The sequence below is a fragment of the Oryza brachyantha genome, chromosome 12 (assembly GCF_000231095.2).
Source record: "Oryza brachyantha chromosome 12, ObraRS2, whole genome shotgun sequence".
NCBI lineage: Eukaryota > Viridiplantae > Streptophyta > Magnoliopsida > Poales > Poaceae > Oryza > Oryza brachyantha.
In genome coordinates, this window is record NC_023174.2 from 7850801 (window position 1) to 7872016 (window position 21216).

The 21216-nt window shown below is 41.7% G+C and overlaps 1 protein-coding gene, 1 long non-coding RNA gene and 1 pseudogene across 3 annotated transcripts in view; 2 read left to right on the forward strand and 1 right to left on the reverse strand.

Moving 5' to 3' along the window:
* The window catches only part of LOC102700945 (phosphoglucan, water dikinase, chloroplastic), a 35162-nt gene extending 26539 nt beyond the window's left edge, over positions 1 to 8623 (forward strand). The window contains exons 14-19 of one of the 2 annotated variants that reach the window (XM_015843158.2): positions 120 to 206; positions 287 to 373; positions 451 to 527; positions 2830 to 2992; positions 3100 to 3232; positions 8267 to 8623. In XM_015843158.2, the coding sequence (XP_015698644.1) occupies positions 120 to 206; positions 287 to 373; positions 451 to 527; positions 2830 to 2992; positions 3100 to 3232; positions 8267 to 8481 (762 nt within the window). In that variant the 3' untranslated portion in view covers positions 8482 to 8623. Of the gene's footprint in view, positions 1 to 119; positions 207 to 286; positions 374 to 450; positions 528 to 2829; positions 2993 to 3099; positions 3233 to 3996; positions 5171 to 8266 lie in introns of those variants that run through there. The other variant, XM_006663902.3, reaches the window with a different exon arrangement.
* On the reverse strand, positions 6861 to 9173 carry LOC102700667 (annotated as a pseudogene).
* A 3418-nt stretch (positions 9174 to 12591) lies between these two features.
* Positions 12592 to 15517, forward strand: LOC102701221. The gene is made up of 4 exons (XR_423977.3): positions 12592 to 12729; positions 13241 to 13344; positions 14495 to 14684; positions 15140 to 15517. It is a non-coding gene; the product is annotated as an uncharacterized LOC102701221 (long non-coding RNA).
* The last annotated feature ends 5699 nt before the right edge of the window (positions 15518 to 21216 follow it).

The following is a 21216-nucleotide window of genomic DNA, read 5'->3' on the forward strand; positions in this document are numbered from 1 at the left end:
TCTTAAACCACTTGATTTATTATTTAGTTGTTAAGTTCATAATTTATCCCTTTAGTCATGATGTAGATAATCTGCAGCAATAATCCAGTCTGATTGGTTATGTTGATTTATTCATTCAGGTTGAAAGAATTGTTCCTGGAATATTACCTTCATCCATAAATGAACCTGTGGTTCTTATTGTAAATAAGGCTGATGGATATGAAGAGGTATTTTGGCAATGCCAAATTCTCATTTCCTGATCATACCATAATAACTGATATACCATGGTTTGCTAATTATTTGATAGGTCAAAGCTGCTGGGGATAATATAGTTGGTGTTATTCTTCTTCAGGAGCTACCTCACCTTTCACATCTTGGTGTTAGAGCTCGCCAAGTTAGTCTTACTACACATTTTCTTTTACTTATTGTGGTGCCATTTCTGAAATAAGGTAACTTCTTATATATCTACAGGAGAATGTTGTATTTGTAACTTGTGAAGATGATGATACAGTTGCATATGTTTATTCACTCGTGGGAAAACATGTCAGGTCATGTTCTGTTCTCCTAACATTCCATTCTCGTCTAAAATGATCTTTCCTTTCTTTGAAGTTTCTCTGTTATTTGGTGAATGACAAGTATCCTCAAAATTCTTACTGTATGTTATGCAAATATTTTTTTATAAGTGACGGTTGAAGTCAATGGTCCTTCAGCTTAATTCTCAAAATTATTTAACTTCGAAATCAGATAGGTCTGCAATCATTATGTAACTGCATGGTATTTTGTTCGAAGAGTAGCAAACTTTTTATGTTCAAAATCATTTCTTATAAGTCCATTTAGTAGCAAACTTTTTATGTTCAAAATCATTTCTTATAAGTCCATTGTCTTCTGGTAAAGGAACTAGCTCTTGGTCTTGTTTCTGCACATCAGATATAGATATTCTCAATAATAATAATACTCCCTCTGTTGTTCTGTCCAGAAATATAAGGACATCCCACATACTTTCTCATCTAAACCAATCATAACCATCCATCATTAATCTCCCCACCTGCACCCCTCTCAACCGATCACAGCCATTTCTCGCCTCAACCTTAAATCTCCTCAAAGGAAAAAATAAACTATAGATGCCCTTATATTCTTCTTGGACGGAGGGAGTACAATGATAGTTCCTACCCTTGTGTAAGGGTTTCCTATCATGTTTCCTTCTTTTAATGTAATGGTGCAGCTCTCCTGTGTGTTCATAAAAAATGATAATAATGCAAGAACAAGAATAATGATATTAAGGAAGAGAAACCCTTGCTTGTGACTTTAGATTTGGTACCATCGATAGTTTGGTCTACACTTTAAAATTCCTGTTAAATGTTTTGAATCATAGATTGAATAACTGGCTGAAATTTTTGAATCTCTAGGGGTCATCGTTTGGCTTTTTCGCTGAAAAAGCTAAACGGCATATTCGCAAACAAAAAATAATTTGTAAATAAAAATTTTTAATTTTATATATGTGTTCTTATCATCCAAAAATAAAAGCTGAAAAATAAACTATGAAAAAAAAAATCCCAAAATCAACTCCAAATGTAAGATTGAAAATTCAATTTTTTGGCTTATAAGCATAAACAGAAGCAAAACTATGGGGCTGCTAATTGTGTGGTTGAAAGTTTTTCATACCTCATTAAAAAAATTGAATATCTAGTTGAAAATTGTGCTTTTCGGACCATCTAACTCATAGTGCTTTACTATCCCCGTATTTGATGATAGAGGAAGTATTATATATTGATTTAGTCCAGTCTTTATTAAGTAGAGGAACATACAATAGTAGGAATGAATTGTTTGGTCCACATTTTTCAATTCTGGCTACCACGCCAAACGAGAGCAGTTAGGGCACACATAGCCATCTTTAATTGTGAGAACTAGCATTTGAACCCTGGTGGGTGGAATCATTCACCTATGACCCACCGCTCCAATGTTGGTGCTTGCCCCAAAAAAGGGGTTAATGCCAATCCATTAAGATCTTTGGCTTTCCTTTCCCTTAGTCTAGTCTAGTATGTTTTCTTAGATCAGTACAGTATCCTTTACTATTCCATTCCAACTAATATTGATTCCAACTAGTATTTCTACTCTTTTTTTTTCACTCTTCTTTCATTTGTACTTTATGGCTTCTACACAAGAGAATTATCCCCATCCTTCAAACGAGGCTCTGCTCACTCTGTTCCACCTCCCAGGTGGTATAGAAAATTCTTTAAAGTTGAAATCATATGCTCTTGTGATATGCAATCCAACTTAATCACTCCCTCTTTCCCGGAACACAGAGAATCCTTTTGAAAGAAATGAAGGTAGATCTGTACTTGGAGTGGAACATAGAGATAAAGAGCTGCTGTGCACCTTGGGGACAGGGCACTCACTGCTGGATGGGAGAACGAAAGTTGTTTGAACAGTGAGTAGGGAATCCCACAGCCTGGGAATAGGTGGCCAAGGAGTAATGGAGCAGCCGATAGAAGGAGGTGAAATGAGTAACACTAAAGGTGATAGAACACATGAGACCGTCATCCCTTTAACACATCAAACAGTATATCTCTATCTTGCAGTCGGTTCAGTGGGGTGAATAGTACAGATATATTGGAGTGAAGTAAAAGAATGTTATCTTGGAATGGATCACACCCCCTCCCCTCACACCTCCCTGCTCTTTGGGTTAAAGGAAACACATGTTCCTTTTTTTTTTGTCTCAGTAATAGTTGCAATTTTAAGTTTATTTCTGCATTTGAGTTTGAAATTTTCCTAGATGTTTTCTGGTCATTATAGGTCTAGGACTTATCTTTTCCCATTTTATGGACTGAAATTCACGTCAGTTTCATACAGATTGGAAGCATCATCAATCAATGTCAATCTCTCAATAGTTTCAGAAGAAAATGTCAATCCTGTCTCTTCAGAGTCAAATAGTACAGGGAATCCATTTGCACAGGAACTCCAAAGTGAATTCTCTCTACCATTGGCTACAGAGATGCCAATGCAAATGTTTAAGGTGATGATTTATTTCTTATCATATATATGCATCATCCTGAAAGATGTGTCCTGTATTGTTTTTCTGGTTGCTCCTACTTATTTCTCTTTCCATGGGCATCGCTACAGCAAGAAAGCAACACTTCAGGGGTGAATGGTAGTTATGGTGTGCTCGAGCTTTCAGAGGCTTTAGTGGAATCAGCTGGTGCAAAAGCTGCTGCATGCAGAACTCTTTCTGTCCTTGCCTCATTGTCAAATAAAGGTATCAAGTTATTTCTTTATTTTTATATCTATGTTTGTGCAAATGGAACTTTACAATGTTTGCAAGATATCTAGGAACTTGGGAAGTTATGCTACTTAAAATAAGTATCAGTTAATTTGGTAGAGTACGCTGCTGCTGCTGCTGCTGCTGCTGCTGTGCTGTTGCTGTTGTTTACCAATAGGGAAGTTGAAAGTATTGAACATAAAATACGAGTATATTACGTCGTAAGGGTCTGTATTGAACATAAAAACAATTCTTTGCATAATATGGTAGGATAGTAAGATCCATGGTGGATCATCCAGTGATGTCCACCTACTCCCTCAGTCCCAAAATACAGCTATTTCTCGTGTTCATATTGGTCGCAAATTCTAGCCATTTCTCCACCTACCCCTTATCTCAACCAATCCCAACAATGTCATTTAATTTCTCCACATACCTTTTCTTCTTGGCTAATCACAAGCTTCCACCACTCAATTTCCCATAAAAACCTCTATAAATGCTTACATTTTGTGACGATAGTAGATAACATTCTGTTTTCTTTATTTTCTAAAAAAAATCAGCTTGCCAAGACAATAATAATTTAGTGCTAGCCATGGTAATTGACGGAAAGTGTAGATATCGTTCGCAGCAAAAGAATTGTGATGACTCTATTAAACTAAGTTTTCGTTGAATGGCAAACATGGTAGATGGTACAATTAAGAGTATTTGCTAGATGATAATTCTTGTGTTGTGGTATTTTTCTAATCTTTTTTACGATTGTATAGTCTATAATGATCAAGGAGTTCCAGCAGCCTTTAGAGTCCCTTGTGGTGCTGTGATTCCATTTGGATCAATGGAGGATTCACTCAAGAAAAGTGGATTACTGGAATCCTATGGAAGCCTTCTAGAGAAGATTGAAACAGCTAAAGTCGAAAATGGTGAAGTTGATAGCTTGTCGTTGGAGCTACAAGGAATAATTTCACATCTTTCCCCCTCAGAGGAGACCATTAAATTTCTAAAAGGACTTTTCCCTCACGATGTCCGGCTGATTGTCAGATCTAGTGCTAATGTGGAGGATTTGGCTGGTATGTCAGCTGCTGGTCTCTACGATTCAATTCCCAATGTCAGTCTCATGAACGCAAGTTCCTTTGGAGCTGCGGTTGGAAAGGTTTGGGCTTCTTTATACACAAGGAGAGCCATACTAAGCCGTCGAGCAGCTGGCGTTTCTCAGAGAGACGCAAAAATGGCTGTTCTTGTCCAAGAAATGCTGCAGCCAGAGCTCTCCTTCGTGCTTCATACCGTTAACCCCATTGACCATGACCCCAAGTTAGTCGAGGCCGAGATTGCCCCTGGGCTGGGCGAAACACTTGCTTCAGGAACCCGTGGCACCCCATGGAGGCTCTCGTGTAACAAATTTGATGGGAAAGTCACCACTCTTGCGTTCTCAAATTTCAGCGAGGAGATATCAGTGGGCGACTCTGATCCTGCCAATGGAGAAGTAATTCGTCTTACCGTTGATTACAGCAAGAAGCCATTGTCCGTTGATGCAACCTTTAGGAAGCAATTTGGTCAACGCCTGGCTGCGATTGGCCAATATCTGGAACAGAAGTTCGGGAATGCACAGGATGTGGAAGGTTGCCTGGTTGGGAAAGATATTTTTATAGTGCAAAGCAGGCCACAGCCATAGCATAGCATAGTGTGAGCCAATATCAGTATGGTAACTATGGTTAGATAAATAAAATTTGCCGCATGGATGACTAATTAGATAAATAAAAGTCGCAGCATGGATGGGAAAAACTTATGGATGTTGTAATGCGAATAGCATTCACCAAGCCGCGCACTCGAGCTTGTTATTTGTATTTCTATGTGAAATAACAGATATAACCAGTTTTGCAACTTACGATGAACTTCTTGGTAGTACAACATTCAACCATCTCAAGTGGGCTGTCATTGTTTCCATGTCAAGTGGGCTTCATCGACTTCTTTATCAGCCTTGGCCAACATTTGAATAGGAATTTGATTGTAGATGATTCAGGTTTTTTCTATAGGCTCCTTTGTATGCCCTGATCTATCAATTGACCGTAAGGTGAGCTTTTAATTTCTGTAAAATACCAACTTTGCCCTTATTTATGGATGAAAAAAATAATAAGTATATATGTTAAATAAACTTTTTATATATGTGTTCTTAGTGATCTAAAAACAAATCCTGAAAGAAAAAAATAATAACTATATATGTTAAATAAACTTTTATACTATGAAGAAAAAAACCAAAATCAATTCTATTGGTGTTATGGGAATAGGGTCTTTGCACCGGTATCTCGTGGTGTTAAAAGGAAGAGTGGGTTGGCCTTCCTAACCCTAAGGGTGGGTTAGGCTAGCTAAAGGACTCTTTGGCTCTTCGTCGAAGGAGAGGTTGGGCTAGCCTAAAGGTTGGTTAGGCCTATGGTTAACCCAGCCAAAGCATGTGTCAAACCAGCACAAGGACTGTGCGCCGAAATAAGAGATTCGGCCACGTAAAGGGTAGGTTGACCTAGCCAAACTCACTCAAAGGTTCATTATCGAAAGGGTGGGTCGGGCCGACCGAAGGATCCTTTGTCGAAGGGTAGATTGGGCCAATCGAAGGACCTTTTTCCAAAGGGTAGGTCAAGCCACCCGAATGGTAGGTCGGGCCAGTCGAAGGACCCTTCACTGGTCAAGCTAGCCAAAGGGCTCTTCGCCAAAGGGTGGGTTGGGCCACTAGAAGAGGAGGTTAGGTCACCTTGACCTATCGCATTTATGCCACATATTCTCCATGTCAGACACACATCGTATCTGACACATTTTTTTTCAATGTTATGCATTAAGTATAATAGGACATCTCCTAACATCTCCATGAAAAAAGGGATATCATTGACCAATACTATCAATCCCATGAAGAAGACTTTCTCCTCACATGGCATTGTGTTATCCTCTTAATATTGTGAAAGGAGAGTCATGCCTACAAACTAAAGGGTATTGTATTCTAATTTTTTTTATTCATGTGTGTAGAATAAATGAAATTTGAAGTTAATTTCAGTGAGAGGGAGTATACGATTTAATATAGTCGTCAAAAGATTGTATATAAAAAGAAGAATAAGTAGTGTGTATATATGTTAGTTGTATTGGTTGATCGGTACAACTAGTGCACACAGCAGATTCTAGTGTTCTTTGCTAGGATTAGCCATGTATCTACTAACCAAACTCATAGCATGAGATAAATCCGGGCGAGAGAAAATCATGGCATACATCAAACAACCAACAACACTAGTAATGTGTCCATGCTAACGCTACGATGTCAACTATATCAATCGTTAAATTTATTATCATGTAAAATACAATCAGACATAAAATCGATCCAAGTTATATATCAAATATTATAATGTAAAGTGTAAATAGTATGATCTGCATATATATATATATATATTAATCTTGTGTTACTTTTTTTAAAAATATATCATTTGGCAGTTAAAAACACACGCACTAAAACGAGAAAGCTCTAAGAATAAAGATGGAAGCCAACAACGTAAAATATACCACAAAAACAAGGAGCATGCTACAAACAACGCAGAGCATGTATAATGACTGGTTAGGCAAATTCTAGTTTGTAAAGTAATGCTCGATATTGATCAAATCTGAAATGAACGAAAAGATTCCCTGATGGAACTCGAGCAATCACCCTCTACATATTGCAGTAGATTGGAAGACAATACATGTGTTCTTAATTCTCACTCACAAAAACACTACCTACATACGAGGCCTTGACGACAAGCACAAAGGGCAAATATAGCAGCAACAAATTTCCACCTAGACGAACGATTGACTTGTAATAACGGTATGAAAGTAAAACATAATGATGTTTCACATAATAAGCCATGTCAGGTCCTAAAGCTCATTATTTAAGTTTTCAAGTCAGCAAGGTCTTTAGAACTGCCCTCAATAGCATTGGTTGCAATCGCCATAGCCTCCTTGGTTGCCATAACCACCACCCCCATAACTGCCACCACCTCGATTCCCTGGAGGTCTCTCATTTGCAAAGTTCACGTGGATATTACGTTCTTCGAAGATGACAGATCTGAAAGAGAAGATTTTAAATCGTGCCAGACAGCTCAACCATAGGGTTGGGGTTGGTTAGGGTTCAGCTTGTTGTTTTAGTTTCGTTTTCAAGATGAGGTTGGTAACTGTGTTCTGGGTGGTTCTTTCTGGCTGCTTTCAGGTTTGAAAACTGCTGAAGTGGTTCCCCTTCGTTTGGTTCTGGATGTAATGCTACCTTGTAAGCTGGTATCCCCAGCAAAACCATCGTTTTTGCTTTATAAAAAGCAGGGCTGAAAAGCATTTCCTCTAAAAAAAATATTGTGCTCCCCAAGTCCCTGCAAGCAATGTAAATGCAGTACAAATTAAGGCCTAGCAAGAGTATATTTCTGTCGTCAACACAGCAGAACAAATCATGAATGAGGCAAAACCCAAAATAAAAGGTAAAACACGCAACAATTAATATACGGGCATCACGAAAGCATCTTCTCAAAACAAACCATATTCACATGTTATACAACTCATATTACCCAACATTTTAACACACTTAGATACTCAAACTAAGACAAAGAAGCAGGTCAGCAGCTAAAATTGTAAGTAGCAGCAGTTTTGTCTTGACTCACCTTACTATCCATGGCCTCCATGGCGCTCTTGGCTTCATCACCATTAACAAAGTTCACAAAGCGAAACCCTCTTGTCTTTCTAGATTCCCTCCCTGTCAGTGATCACCGAGTTGTCACGAAAACTAAAACTGATTAGATCCTGAGACAAGTACCACATGGACCACACCAGAACATAGAGCAAAGAAAAAAGGATGTATGATACTATATGAAAGGTTGCTTGTTCAAGACACAAGCTCAAGTTCAAAGCTGACCTTCAGTCACATCCCCAAAGCTAGCGAATGCGTCTCTCAGAGAATCATCATTAGGGCACTCCCAACGGAGTATTTATGATAGTTTCTATGTATATTAATTAGCTTGACAGCTCAGTTTTTTGCTAACGTGACAGAGCAATTAAGGAAGAGAGAGGGTCTAAATCAAGAAAACGATTTCCTCTTCACGGAACTGGGTCGACGAAAGCAACGAGGCAGCAAGAAACCAGCAAAACCCCGTTGGGGAGACTCCAGTAGTTTCGATAGGATTTGGGCCAGATCGAGTGCGGCGCTGACGATGCATGCAGATGGCGCGCAGCCGCCTCCGTTCGGTGCCGTGCAAAATATCTGAGTTTGTTTAGTGTGAAAATATTGCTAAGTCATGCTCATAGCTCATGTTGTTCATCTTTGTTCTTCATTTTTCTGTTTGTTTGGAATTCATCCTTTTCCATTGCGCTAAGTAATGTTATTTTTTTAAAAAAAAAAAACAATCATTTGACCTATTATCTTCATCTCCAGATTGCTATTATCAGTTTATGTATGGTTCTGAAATTACTATACGGTAATATTTGGTTCTCAAAAGTGTGTTGGACCGAAATACCTTTGTTGTTTCTTTGCCAGCGTCTGTAGCGTGTGTTTTATACACAAATTGATTGCATAAATAGTTGCCACAATTGATCTGTCCCTTTTTTGTGCTGCATTTAATTTACCTTTTGTATGCACAATGCTATAGAAACTATGGGTTGGAAAGTAGTAGTTTCTTGTGCGGTATCCTGTATTATAAAAACTGCTATAGTTTCTTCCACTAGGAGTGCCCTTAGTACCCCAGGAAAGACCTAAATGACAAAAATTAATAAGTACATGTAAGAAGATGCTCCTGTTCATACTTACATCAAAAGGAGAAAAAAAAAACTCACCACCAACGAAAAGCTTGGTGGACATCAGGCGAGCAGCATTGAACATGGCCGGAGAAGAACCGGCTGAGACACTGCTTGCCAAGGCACTGTGCCTGAAGAGGCCGCCGAGCTTGTTGGAGGCCGGCATTGAAGACTAAAATCAAATCTGCTAATATATTTAGCTGCACATTATACATCAATGATAGAACAAATTGAGACAGACCAACTAATATTATATTCTGCAATAGACAACAATCCATGGAACAAGTGATAACCCTAGGATGTAAAATGTTTTTTTTCGATCAAATTCATTCCATGGCAGGCTTAAAAGCCCCCCAACCAGTGAATGAAACTAATATAATCTAAAATTCTAAAGCAAACAGGAAAAATCAGTGCAAATTAGAGTAACTAACCTATTTCATGCAAAGGATATAAGCCAAATTAGACGTTGCAGTCGCATAATCTGGCCGGTTGAAAATACAGCCAATCACAACATAGAACACAATCGGCGAAACAGCTCCTCCCCCTCACCCCCACCGAACAGCCTAATGCAAAGACCAATCAAACGCACGCGTATGAACTAAAACCCTTCTCCTCAACATTCAACAATAGAATCCCCGCTCAATCTAGCAGAAGGGGGCAATGGATCGCCCAGATCCAACACGCCAGGTGAAAGAGCACACGAAACCTACGAGGAGAGAGAGGTGAGACGTCGACGTACCTGAGGCAGCGGCGATGGTGGGAGAGGGGAAAGCAACCTGAGGGAGGGTTTTAGAGAGGCGGTGCGGTGGAGGGGTGGCGATGGACGTGTAGTGGCTGCACGGATCTAGCGGGAATGGCATACATGAAGAAATGGTCTCCATAAAAAGGGGCTGGTAATTAAAAAATGATAATTCTGTAGAATTAAATTGCTATCAAGAAATCATTGGAGCTGTTTACGGGGACTTATTCACCTGGAGGAGCAGTTCACAAGAAAAGAGCAGTCATAGTCATTTTAATTTGAACGAAAAAATGTCACTTTGGCAGGTTCTCATTAAGAAAAACAGCTATGAAAATTGGGGCAGCCATCACAAAACAGCAAGCTTTCTTCCTTTAACCTTCAAAGCTAGAAAAAAATTGTAGGTATTAAGCAAAGGGAAGCACAATAAATTGACAGAAGGAAGAAGCAATAATCAGCATATCACCTACGAATATTTTGTTCCACAAATGTTGTTCAAAGTTGGAATAATATTATTACTTCGGGTTGTATGTAGCATAACCAACATATGGTAGCTGAAGAAAACCAGGAACTCACAGAGATTATGCATGAGTCTCCAATTTCTCCAACAGATTTGCAGCAAAAAATCAAAAATATTTTGCTCCATTCCAAACTAAAAGATTATAGACGGCGCACCTAGATTCTTCAAGGGACCAAACCTATTTCTCCAACAGATTTGCAGCAAAATATCAAAAATATTTTTGCTCCGGGTTCTAGACTACTCCGTAACTAATTGAACCGCGCCTGTTATTTGGGTATCCCGCGGGTGCACGAATTGAACCGGGTGTCCCCACAGAAACCTAGGCTTTGGATTTGGTCGCCAACAACCAAGAAACGAGCAAAGATAGGGTAAAGATATTTCCTGATGACCGGAGAAAAAATTCAGAAAAAAAGCGCAACCAATCCAAGAGAAGAACCAGAGCTTATGTACGTACCCGGTAGAAAAACACTCGATCTCCGCCAAACTCCGGCCCGGCGGTGTCGTCGGGGGCAGCGTGGGTGGAGGCGGCGTCGGTCGTGGACAGCGGCAGAGGCGGGGCGCATTGTTGGGGGCGGTGGCAGAGGTAGGGGCGTGTTCACTACACCATGATACAGTATTTCAGGAATAAAATTTGATTAGAGACGTATTATTTGCTGGAGATGCCCTATATGTCAAGAATAACTTACAACAGCATGCTATGTGTTGGGAATTAGATGAACTCGGTGGCTAGATAAATGTCGGCAAAATAAAAAATACAACGTCATTTATTCTGTCTAGAATAGTTTTGCAAGACAGATTACAATAGCAGAGATTAAATTATAGAATTATAAGGGGTAAAATTGGTTGTCTCTACTCGCAAGGGGCAATTGCAGAATTTTTTATTAAATAAACCTTTTAGCAATTAATTTTATTACTAAACCACCGGATAATTTTTTAAAAAAAAACTGAATCTGTTGGCCATGCCAGTGCTGGTGGCATGGCAAAACAACGCTGCCACGTAGCCTGATCGGTGTGGCATGGTGTGGCAACTGACGATGGCGTGGCAAGCCGTTTCGCCACACTAATGTAGGTGGCGTGGCCAAAAAGTTCATGTGGTGGAAATATTTTCCCAAATGTTTAATAAAATTATTTCTTAAAAAGTTTTAGAAAGTAAAAAAATTTCACAATTCCATAGGTTCTAGCGTCTAGCAAAACAAGCTTCTCCTGCTCGATTCCATTATGCCTTACTTCCGTGGTCCTTCACCATGACGTGCCCTATCAGCCATAGCTGAGAGCATACACTATGCAAGCCACAGATAATGTGTGGTCCTAGGTGCTACGTAGGATGAAGATACATGACTAACAGTGCAGGCTACTCAGTGGTGGAACCCATGCTATTTTATGTTTTAGTCCCTCCTCTTTATATGTATGTCCTTTGTTTTTTGTAAATAGAATAATACCAAAATATATCTAATAGAAGCATGCAAAAGCTAAATGTTATAACAACATTGTCCTTCTTCCCCCTCTCCCCAGATCCAGCGCGGGCGACCAGCAGAGCGCGGTGACGATGGAAGGGCGCGGCGTCGACGGAATGGGTGCATGGCGTAGGCCGATAGGGCGACGGGGCGTGGTGGCGGCGGTGGCGGAGCTCGGCCAAGGGCACATCTAGGCGGCGATGGAGGAGCTCGGCGCACGTTCCGGCGACAACAGCGAAGCTCGGTGCGTTCTGGCGGCAGTGGAGCTCGGCCGAGGGCGTGTCCAGGCGGTGGCGGCAGAGCTCGGCACGTGGTCTGGCGATGACGGTGGAGCTCGGCGCGTTCCAACAACGGCGGACGGCAGCCTACTCCTTCAGCGTTGGCGGATGGGGGGCGACTTTCTCCTTCTTCACTCTTCAGTTGCTGAGACTCTGACAAAAAGCACTACACCATGATATAGTATTTCCGGCAATTAATTGCCAGGAATAAAATTTGATTAGAGACATATTATTTGTTGGAGATGCTCTATATGCTAAGAATAATTTAGAACATCATGCTATGTGTTGGGAATTAGATGAACTCGGTGGCTAGATAAATGCCGGCCAAAATAAAAAATACAACGTCATTTATTCTGCCTAGAATAGTTTTGCAAGATAGTTTATGTGTCGGGAATATGATTAGTGCAAATTCACCAATTAATTTGGCGGGCTGGCCGGAGGTGGCGCCAAATCCAATATAGAGGTGGCGGGCTGGATGCAGGTAGTGGGTCTCCAGCCAAAATCTGAACAGCACAACGCCCAAAATTCAGCCAAAAGAAAAATCTGAACAGCACAGCCAAAAAAATATTCAGCCAAAATCTGCATAACGCCTCCCCCTCCAGCACGCACACACAGCGCCTCCCCCTCCAGCACGCACACACAACGCCTCCTCCTCCTCCACTTCCTCCATCCTGCTCCGTCCTCCAGCGCCGCCCCCTCCAACGTCTCCTCTCCTCGGCCACCTCTAGATGAAGGTAACCCTAGACTCGGGTCTCTCCATTCATCGATTCCTCTCTCCATCCATCGATTCAGGCTGGAAACAACGATTGGCTTGTTATTCCTCTCCCTCCATCGATTCCTCTCACCGTCTAAGACGAATGGGTGGGCTTACTGTGACGGCGACTCATCTGGATTTCCATCACCCTCCTCCTGTAGTGAGGCTCCATGGGTGGTGCGCGGTGGTCGGGGTGGAACCGTGGAAGTGTTTGGGGGCTTTGGATGAGATGGATCTCTAGGGAGGTGGCAGTGTACTAGTATCTATTTGATTTCTAGTCTAGTTGGTTTGGGGGCTTATGACTATCTATTTGATTTCTGTCATCGTTAATCACATCAATCTGTTTAGGAGATGAGAGTATTGGTTTGGTTTTTCTGATAACATTCAATATGGCAATTGGTAGTGTTGCATAATGGTATTGTATTCAATTTTGGTAGGCTGGGCACTATATTTAAGTAGTTTACTGAAATTGGTTCTCTCTTTTTTTCTAGGACAATTGTGTCTCCATCAGTTCCTAGGTTACCAGCTCTTCTTTGCCGCTAAAGCACCCTGCAACATCCTCTGCATCAAGCATAAGGAAATACCTCTACATCAGGTAAAAAACCCCAAGTCACTTGAATTTTTGTTTTTGCTCATGGATGGATGAGTGATGTTTTTGAAGCCTATGCAAACTGTATTTAAGTTCAGGCTGTATAACCAAATGCTGATTAGAACACCCCATGTTTAGGTGAAGTATGAGATCTTATACTTGATGCGCAGAAAACAACACTGAAACACAAACTAATTTAGGTGAACATTGAAATTTGATTGTCAATATCAGTTATGGATAAGAGATGGATGGATCTTCCATGGTACAATTTAACCTTACAAGTAATGTACCATAATGTGTTTTTCCATTCATTTATTTTATATAACATCCATAAAAAACTGTGGGCACACATCTGAATACATACAAGGGATCAAAGATTTTTTGCAATTTGCTTTTACCCATTCAGCAAAAGAAAACACAATACTGTGCCCTTGTAGGAAGTGTGTGAATAGTTGTTGGAAGGAAGCAAGTGATATATATGATGAAGGTAGGTCTGTTCAGTGTAGTGGAGTGGCTCTAGTTGCTCAAACCTATTCCTTTGCTGCTGGAAATAATAATTCGATGGTGGAAAATAAGGTTTATTATGGAGTTCTAACTGAAATCCTTGAACTAGACTATAAGCACAAGGGAAATATTGTGCTCTTCAAATGCGAGTGGGTTGACAATCGTGTACTGAACAAGTGGGTTAAAGTCGATAAGTTGGGAATCATAGATGTTAATTTCAGACATTTATTTAATACTGGTACCAAGCTTTCCGATGAGCCTTTTATTTTGGCATCTCAAGCAATCCAAGTCTACTATGTTCCTGACCCAGCTGACAATGGTTGGAGTGCTGTGATTCAGACAAATCCAAGAGACTTCTATGATATGGCTAAAGTACAAACTGAAAATTCAGAGTGTGAAAATGAATATGTAGATCAATGTCCTGATTTAGGTGGCAGTATATACATTACTACTGATCCAACAGATGTGCCCCCATTTAGATCAGATATAGATGGTATATTTGTTAATACAAATGAAAAGAGAAAGTAAGCCCGCTTCTCAGCTGACACTTTTTCTTGTCTTTCATTTTACAGAACTGCATTGTTCAATTATAGCTGCTCTTACTTTTTATGGTGGAATAAATTTACTAATTATCTGATGTATGCTTCTGTAGGAAAAGCATGGCAAGCGGAGGAGGAAATGTGAATAATACTGCTAGAAACAAATACGAGCAAGAACGTGCAGAAAAGATCAAGACAAATAATATAGCTCTACAGGCTGTCATTGAGAAGAGTAGAGAGTTGACTAACCTAACTAAGGGAAATCTTGGGTCCACCTCTACTCATCAGCAAAGAAAAAGAAAGGTTGGCCATTCTAACATGTTAATTGCAAAATCGCAATGTTCTACTCATCAGCAATTCAACAAGTTCTTGATCTTCATCTTGTAGAGAGTAGATTGCAAAGGTAGTGATTAGAACCAGTAGCTGTGAAGGTGTGAGTATATCAGTAAAGTTTGCACTTGACAACTACTGTTGATAATCTTACATGATAAAATAAATTTGCTAAACTTAATTTGTGAAAATGCTTTGAATAAGTAAGAATTACAGGAATAAATTAGCTAGTATTAGAGAAATTTGCACTCTTCTTGTTGTGGGCTGGGAACTTCCCATATGTCATCCTTTGTTTTAGTAAATAGCTTCACGGTTTATTTGATCAGATTCTTTTTTGTCCATAGTACATATGAGATGATAGAAAAGTTCTATATATTCTTCATGCAAGATTAATTTTGGAGTTTTACATTTTCCAAACCTTGTCTTAGGTCATAAGCAGAAGAGACGTTGAAGTTCTGTTGGATCTGAAGTACATCGATACGAAGTTATTCCAGAATTGAATTGCGATTGAAGATGTCAAATATTGGCTGCAGTTTTTTTGTCTGCTAATGCACCATAGTTCTGTATAGGAGAATTGGATAGTTACTGCACTTTTACCAGCTTTGCTAAAAAGCGATAGCTTATTTGTGTTGAATGATAGGAGTTACACTCTTATATATAATTCAGGTGAATGTAATCAATAGTTTGGAATTTATGTGGGATAAAATTGGATTTATATATGTGTATGTTCAACCTGAGTTGCTGTATGTGTGGTGGATCTCTTGTAGTTTCAATTAAATTCAGTACTCCTTCACGCATTGTTTGCAATTGATGCCAATACTCAAGGGGGGCCAACCAAAGATGTTTCACATGTTGAGTTTATGGAGCTTTTAGGGCAATATGTCTGCCAGCAAAGCTAGAGCTTTTAGGACAATTGACTGCCAGGATTTTAGCTATCTGCAAGGAATGTGATTTGGCCTAGGGCAGGTAATTGCCGGGAATAGAAGATATGCTGGCAATAACCTTTCCCGACAGGACTTTAGAGGACAGTTATTAAAGGCCAGGACTACTTTTTCTAGGCAGATGAATTACTACCTATATTAGTTTTTAAGGCAGTTGAATTGTGCTAGATATATAGTTATGGTGTAGTGGTTGTCGGGGGCGGCATGGGTGGAGGCAACACGATGTAGGGTGCTGTCGGTCACGGAGAGGCGGCATCAGCGCGGTGGAGGGGCATCGGCGGTGGGCAGTGGAGCGGTGGCGTCACTTGCGGGGCACGGTCGAGGCGGCGTCCGGTACGGGCGACGGAAGCGGCGGCCGACGCGGGGACGGCTGGCGGGGCTGAGGCGTCGGCTCAGACGGCATCCGGCGTGGGCGACCGAGGAGGCGACGGAGATGGGGACCGAGGCGGCGTCCGGGAGAGGAGGCGGCCGAAGCGAGGTGGCGTAGGGGGCGGCCGGGAGAGGAGGCGGGGAGGACTGGCGGGGATCGAGGCTATGCGACGGCGGAGGCGGTGTACGCGGTGACGGATGCGGAGGCAGCGTACACAGACGTCGGGTGCGGATGTTGAGCTGAGGAGATTGTAGGCGGTAGAAGAATATTCGATTGATGCAGAAGATATCAGCCATTAGATCTGTCCAATGAGTAAATTGGCTTGGTGCACTTTAGGGTAGACTAGGATATGGAACATTTGACATATATTCCATGTACTCATCAGTACTAGCACATTATAAAGTTGAGAATTTAAAGTGAGGTGCAACAGGAGTATTAATAGGCTTTGCATCATGCATATTGAAATAATGAAGAACCTTCTTAGTGTAACTTTGCTGACTAAGAAATAATAAATTGGAATTTTGGTCTCTAGTAATTTCCATACCTAAAATTTTCTTTGCAGCACCAAGATCATCTCTTAAAGCCATGTGACAACATAAATGAATCAAACCTTTTATACCATTGACGAGGAGATTGTTTCAAACCATATAAGGATCTTTTTAATTTGCAAACATAATCCTCCATACTAGGTATTATGAACCATTTTGGCTGGTTCATGTAAATCTCCTCCTCTAGCTTCCCATGTAAAAATATAGTCTTTCACATCTAACTGCTCAAGCTCAAGATCATGCATAGCAAAAATACTGAAGAAAGTATGAATTGAACTATGCTTTACAATTTGAGAAAACACATCATTATAATCAACATCAGGAATTTGACCGAGGCCTTTTGCTACTAATCTTGCTTTAAACCTTGGAGGCCCACTTAGAGACAAAACCTCTTTTCTTTTGAAGATCCATTTGCAATGGACAAGCTTCTTCTGTTTTGGCAAGCACACAAGCTTCCATGTGCAATTCTTCTTGACTGACTACATCTCATCCTACGTAGCTGAGATCATGAGTATTCAATGTATGTATGTAGCTGGCTCATGAGTATTCTCCACCTATTCGTCACAACTCAAAGCATAATGTACCATATTATATTTCTCAATTAAATGGACCGGTGGTCCACAAGTCCTCTTTGGCCTGCTATGTGTAATAGGTTGATCTTGTGGTTGCAAAACAGGGGGCGAGTGCTAAACAGTATCATGAACATCGTTACCAACAGTTTTAGTTTCCTAATCATCTCCGTGCTCCACCTCCGTACTGATATGTGTCACTCCTCATCAAAACCATCTGGTATGACATTTGTCTGACAAGCTGTCAATAAACATAACAGATTCATTGAAAACAACACTCCTATTCATGAAAGTCCTTTTGGTTTCAAGATTCCATAACTTCTATCATTTTACTCCTGAACCATAACCAAGAAACAGACAATAACTCTAGGCTCTAATTTTACATTGTCAACACGAGCATAAGTCGTGCAGTCAAAAACCCTCAACTATGAATAATTAGCAGGCTTACCAAACCATACCTCAATGGGTGTTTTCTTATCAAGTGGAATAGAGAGCGGCTTGTTGATCAAGTAGCGGGCGGTGTTAGCAACCTCTGCCCAAAAATGCATGTTCAAATGAGTGTTGGACAACATGCAACAGACCTTCGAGATGATGGTTCTGTTCATGTGCTCAGCCACACTACTCTGTTGCGGAGTGTATGGGATAGTGTGATGCTTGACAATGCCTTCATCCCTGCAGTAATCATTAAAAGTATCTGAACAAAATTCACCACCATTATCAATACGAAAGACTTTCACCTTTCTTTTAGTTTGCCTTTCTATCATAACTTTCCACTCTTTAAAAGGTGCGAAAGTATCATCTTTATTTTTCAGAAAATAATGCCACACTCTTCTAGAATAATCATCAATAATGGTAAGCATGTAACGAGCACCGCCATGAGAGACCTTGCGACAAGGCCACAAATCAGCATGTATATAACCAAGTATACCTTTGCCCTTTGGTGTGACGAACTGAGGTATTGGATTTTACCCTCTTGTGCTTACCAAAGATACTGTGCTCACATAACTTCATGTTACCTTGAGTGCAGCCCACCAGTAGGCTTCTCTTCATCAATTCTGTCATACCAAGTTCACTCATGTGTCCAAGATGTATGTGCCACAGGTTAGTCTTACTAGGTTCATCATTAGAAACAATAGCAATAGTACTTCCTCTAAGTGCATATAACTTTGCAGAATTTAGATCACCTATCATGTAAATGAGAGAACCTTTTGATATTTTTACAATTCCATTTGAACTGGAGTATTTGTATCCTTCTACATCAAGTGTGCTGAGAGAGATGAGATTTCTAGCCATCCTTGGTATGTGTCTTTCAGCGTGCGTGTCAAGCCAATGCCCACGATCTCACGTAGGTTATCATCTCTCATGCGCACGAGAACTAAACTAATCTCTGTTAATGCAGATATGAAACGAACATGCAGTATCAAGTATCCATTCATCATAACCAGCACAACCAGCAAAATGACAAGACAGTCTCTTGAATCAGAGTTTTCTGCATCGGATACAACAGTGGCCTTTCTATCGGATTTCCTTTTCTCCTTATTCTGCAGCATCCAACAATCTTCAATGAAGTGATTTTTCTTCTTGCAGAACTTCTTACTTCTTGACTTCGAACGGCCTCTACCGTTCTGGTTCTTGTCACGATCATTGCTGTCATTGTAGGTTTTCTCCTTAGATCTGCCTCTGACATGCAATGTTCCACCCTTGGAGGACGATGTGTCAGACTGAAGCATAAATGTCATTGTTCTGGAGTGCCTCATAAATGTCACGCCCAGAAATTCCTCACACGAATTTCTGAACTTAATTGTGTATTAAATCCCTGTCCAGGACCAGCCAGGGTACACAAAAAGACAATGTTGATTACATAACCATCGTTCTTAGAAACAACTGAAAATTACACTTATTCTAGCAGAAATGCAGCGGAAAGAAAAAGGTAGACTAGCTCCAGCGGGTACGGCTCCAGTCCACAGGCAACGCTTCGACGGCAGAACAGCTCACTCCTGAGAGGCACCTCCATCGGACTCGACTTCTAGCTCTGGGGTGGGAAAGTTAAGCAAGGCTGAGTACAAACCACCGTACTCAACAAGTAGCACGGACAAGGGGGTAAAATAAATGATGCATAGGGATTAACAAGGATAGGCTAGGGTTAGTTGCAATAAAGCAGCAGTTAAACAAATAACAGAGGTTAAAAGAATACAGGTAATTAAATACTGTAAAGCATAAATAAATAACAGTTGTAAAATACCACAACACTGTCCAACGTTACACCACCTTGCAACAGGCCCAACCACTACTCAACGTTACACCACGTTGTAGTAGTCCCGAGTGATAACCAATTTACTCAAGTTATTAGAGGTTCACTAATCACAGTGAAGCTGGGAGTTCGCCCGTAACCGTGGGCACGGCTATTCGAATAGTTTATACTCTGATCAGAGGTGTACTACTGTACCCACAAGACACGACTCCACTACACTTGAACGTGCGCTGACATACCACCATGGTATACCGGAAAGGAGACCGTGATAGGACCCGTTACACAACCCTCCCTATTTAATCGTACCACACTTCAGGTTTCACCCCCTCCTTTACACCAAGTTGGGCAGTCTCCTCTTGTGCCTTGGTAGATCCGGAAGCAGCAGAGGCTTTCGTTACACCACGATTGCCCGTCCATACTCCATCACGCCTACCCTTGCCTGGGTACGTCAAATAGTTCGAAGTCATGCTTCAAATCCCACCTTACCCATTTCGGCATGTGGTTAGCACTTAATTACTTCCAGGGTTTCCCGTGAACCGGTCCTTAATTGCCATGGGTGCGACTCTCAAAACCATGCACCCACAGCCCACCATTATCAATATTTTAGTTGACATTAACCCGAACCCGGTAATGAATCATTATCTCGGCTATTCAGAACTAAGCATGATTAAATGTGATCCCATGAGCTATTTGTTCTAAGCACGGCTAAGCATTAACCTAAGTCTAACTCTAATCAAGTTACCCCTGGTCCAGCAATGAATAAAGTTGGATAAACAACGGCATAATAATAAGGTTTACCCGAAAATAACATAAAGTAAATACTTTAGTTAGAATAATGCACATTTGAAATAATAAAGCGGGGAATTTGCAATAATGGGTTCAATATGTTCAAGGATGAGTGTCACTTGCCTTGCTCTGGTCCCTGGGGAACTTCGGCGATGATCTCGAAGTAAACCGACTCTTCGGCGGGGTCCGAATCTAAGCGACAAAGCATAAAAAAATAAATAAAACAGGCACAAACTCTACTGAAACAACAAAAGAAACTATTTTTAATGGATTCTTGACAATTTTATGAATTTAATGAAATTTGAATGGACCTAAACGGAGACTAGATGAATTACTTATGAATTTTAGAAGTTTTCTGGGTTTTTTAGCTAAACAGAAAAGTCCTAAATCAATTATTGCGCAATTAATGGGGCTGCTGACGTCAGCGAGGAGAGAGGAGGCTGACGGCTGACAGGTGGGGACCACCTGTCGGTGAGAGAGAGGGGGAGGGAGAGACTGACAGCTGGGTCCCACGGGAGGAGAGAGAGGAGAGAGGCGCGGGGCGACTGACGGGTGGGCCCCGTCGGTCAGCGAGAGGGAAGCAGAGAGGGGAGCGAGCGTGGCCGGCGACGGGAGCTGCGGGCGGCGCGGCGGCGGCGCACGGCACGGCGACGGCGGCGCGACGGCGACGACCGGCGACCGGTGACGATGCGCGGCGGACAGCCGAGACGGCGGCGCACTCGGCGCAACCGAGCAAGGCGGCGGCAGCGGGCTGGCGCGACGACTGCGAGCGAGCGGCGGGCGCGGGCACGCACGAGCGCGGGCGGCGGCGGCTTGACGACGGCGTCGCGAAGGCGACGATGACCGTAGTGGGCGGCGGGGAGGACGAGCTCCGCACTCGTCCGGCGACGGCGTGCGGCTCGCGGCGGTCGGCCGGGAAGGGGGAGAGGGAGGGGAGGAGGATGGAGAGGCTCACCGGCGGCGGCGAGAGCGCGGACGGGTCGGCGAGATCGAGGCGAAGGTGGCGAAGCGGGTAGGAGCGGGATATCGGCAACGGCGGC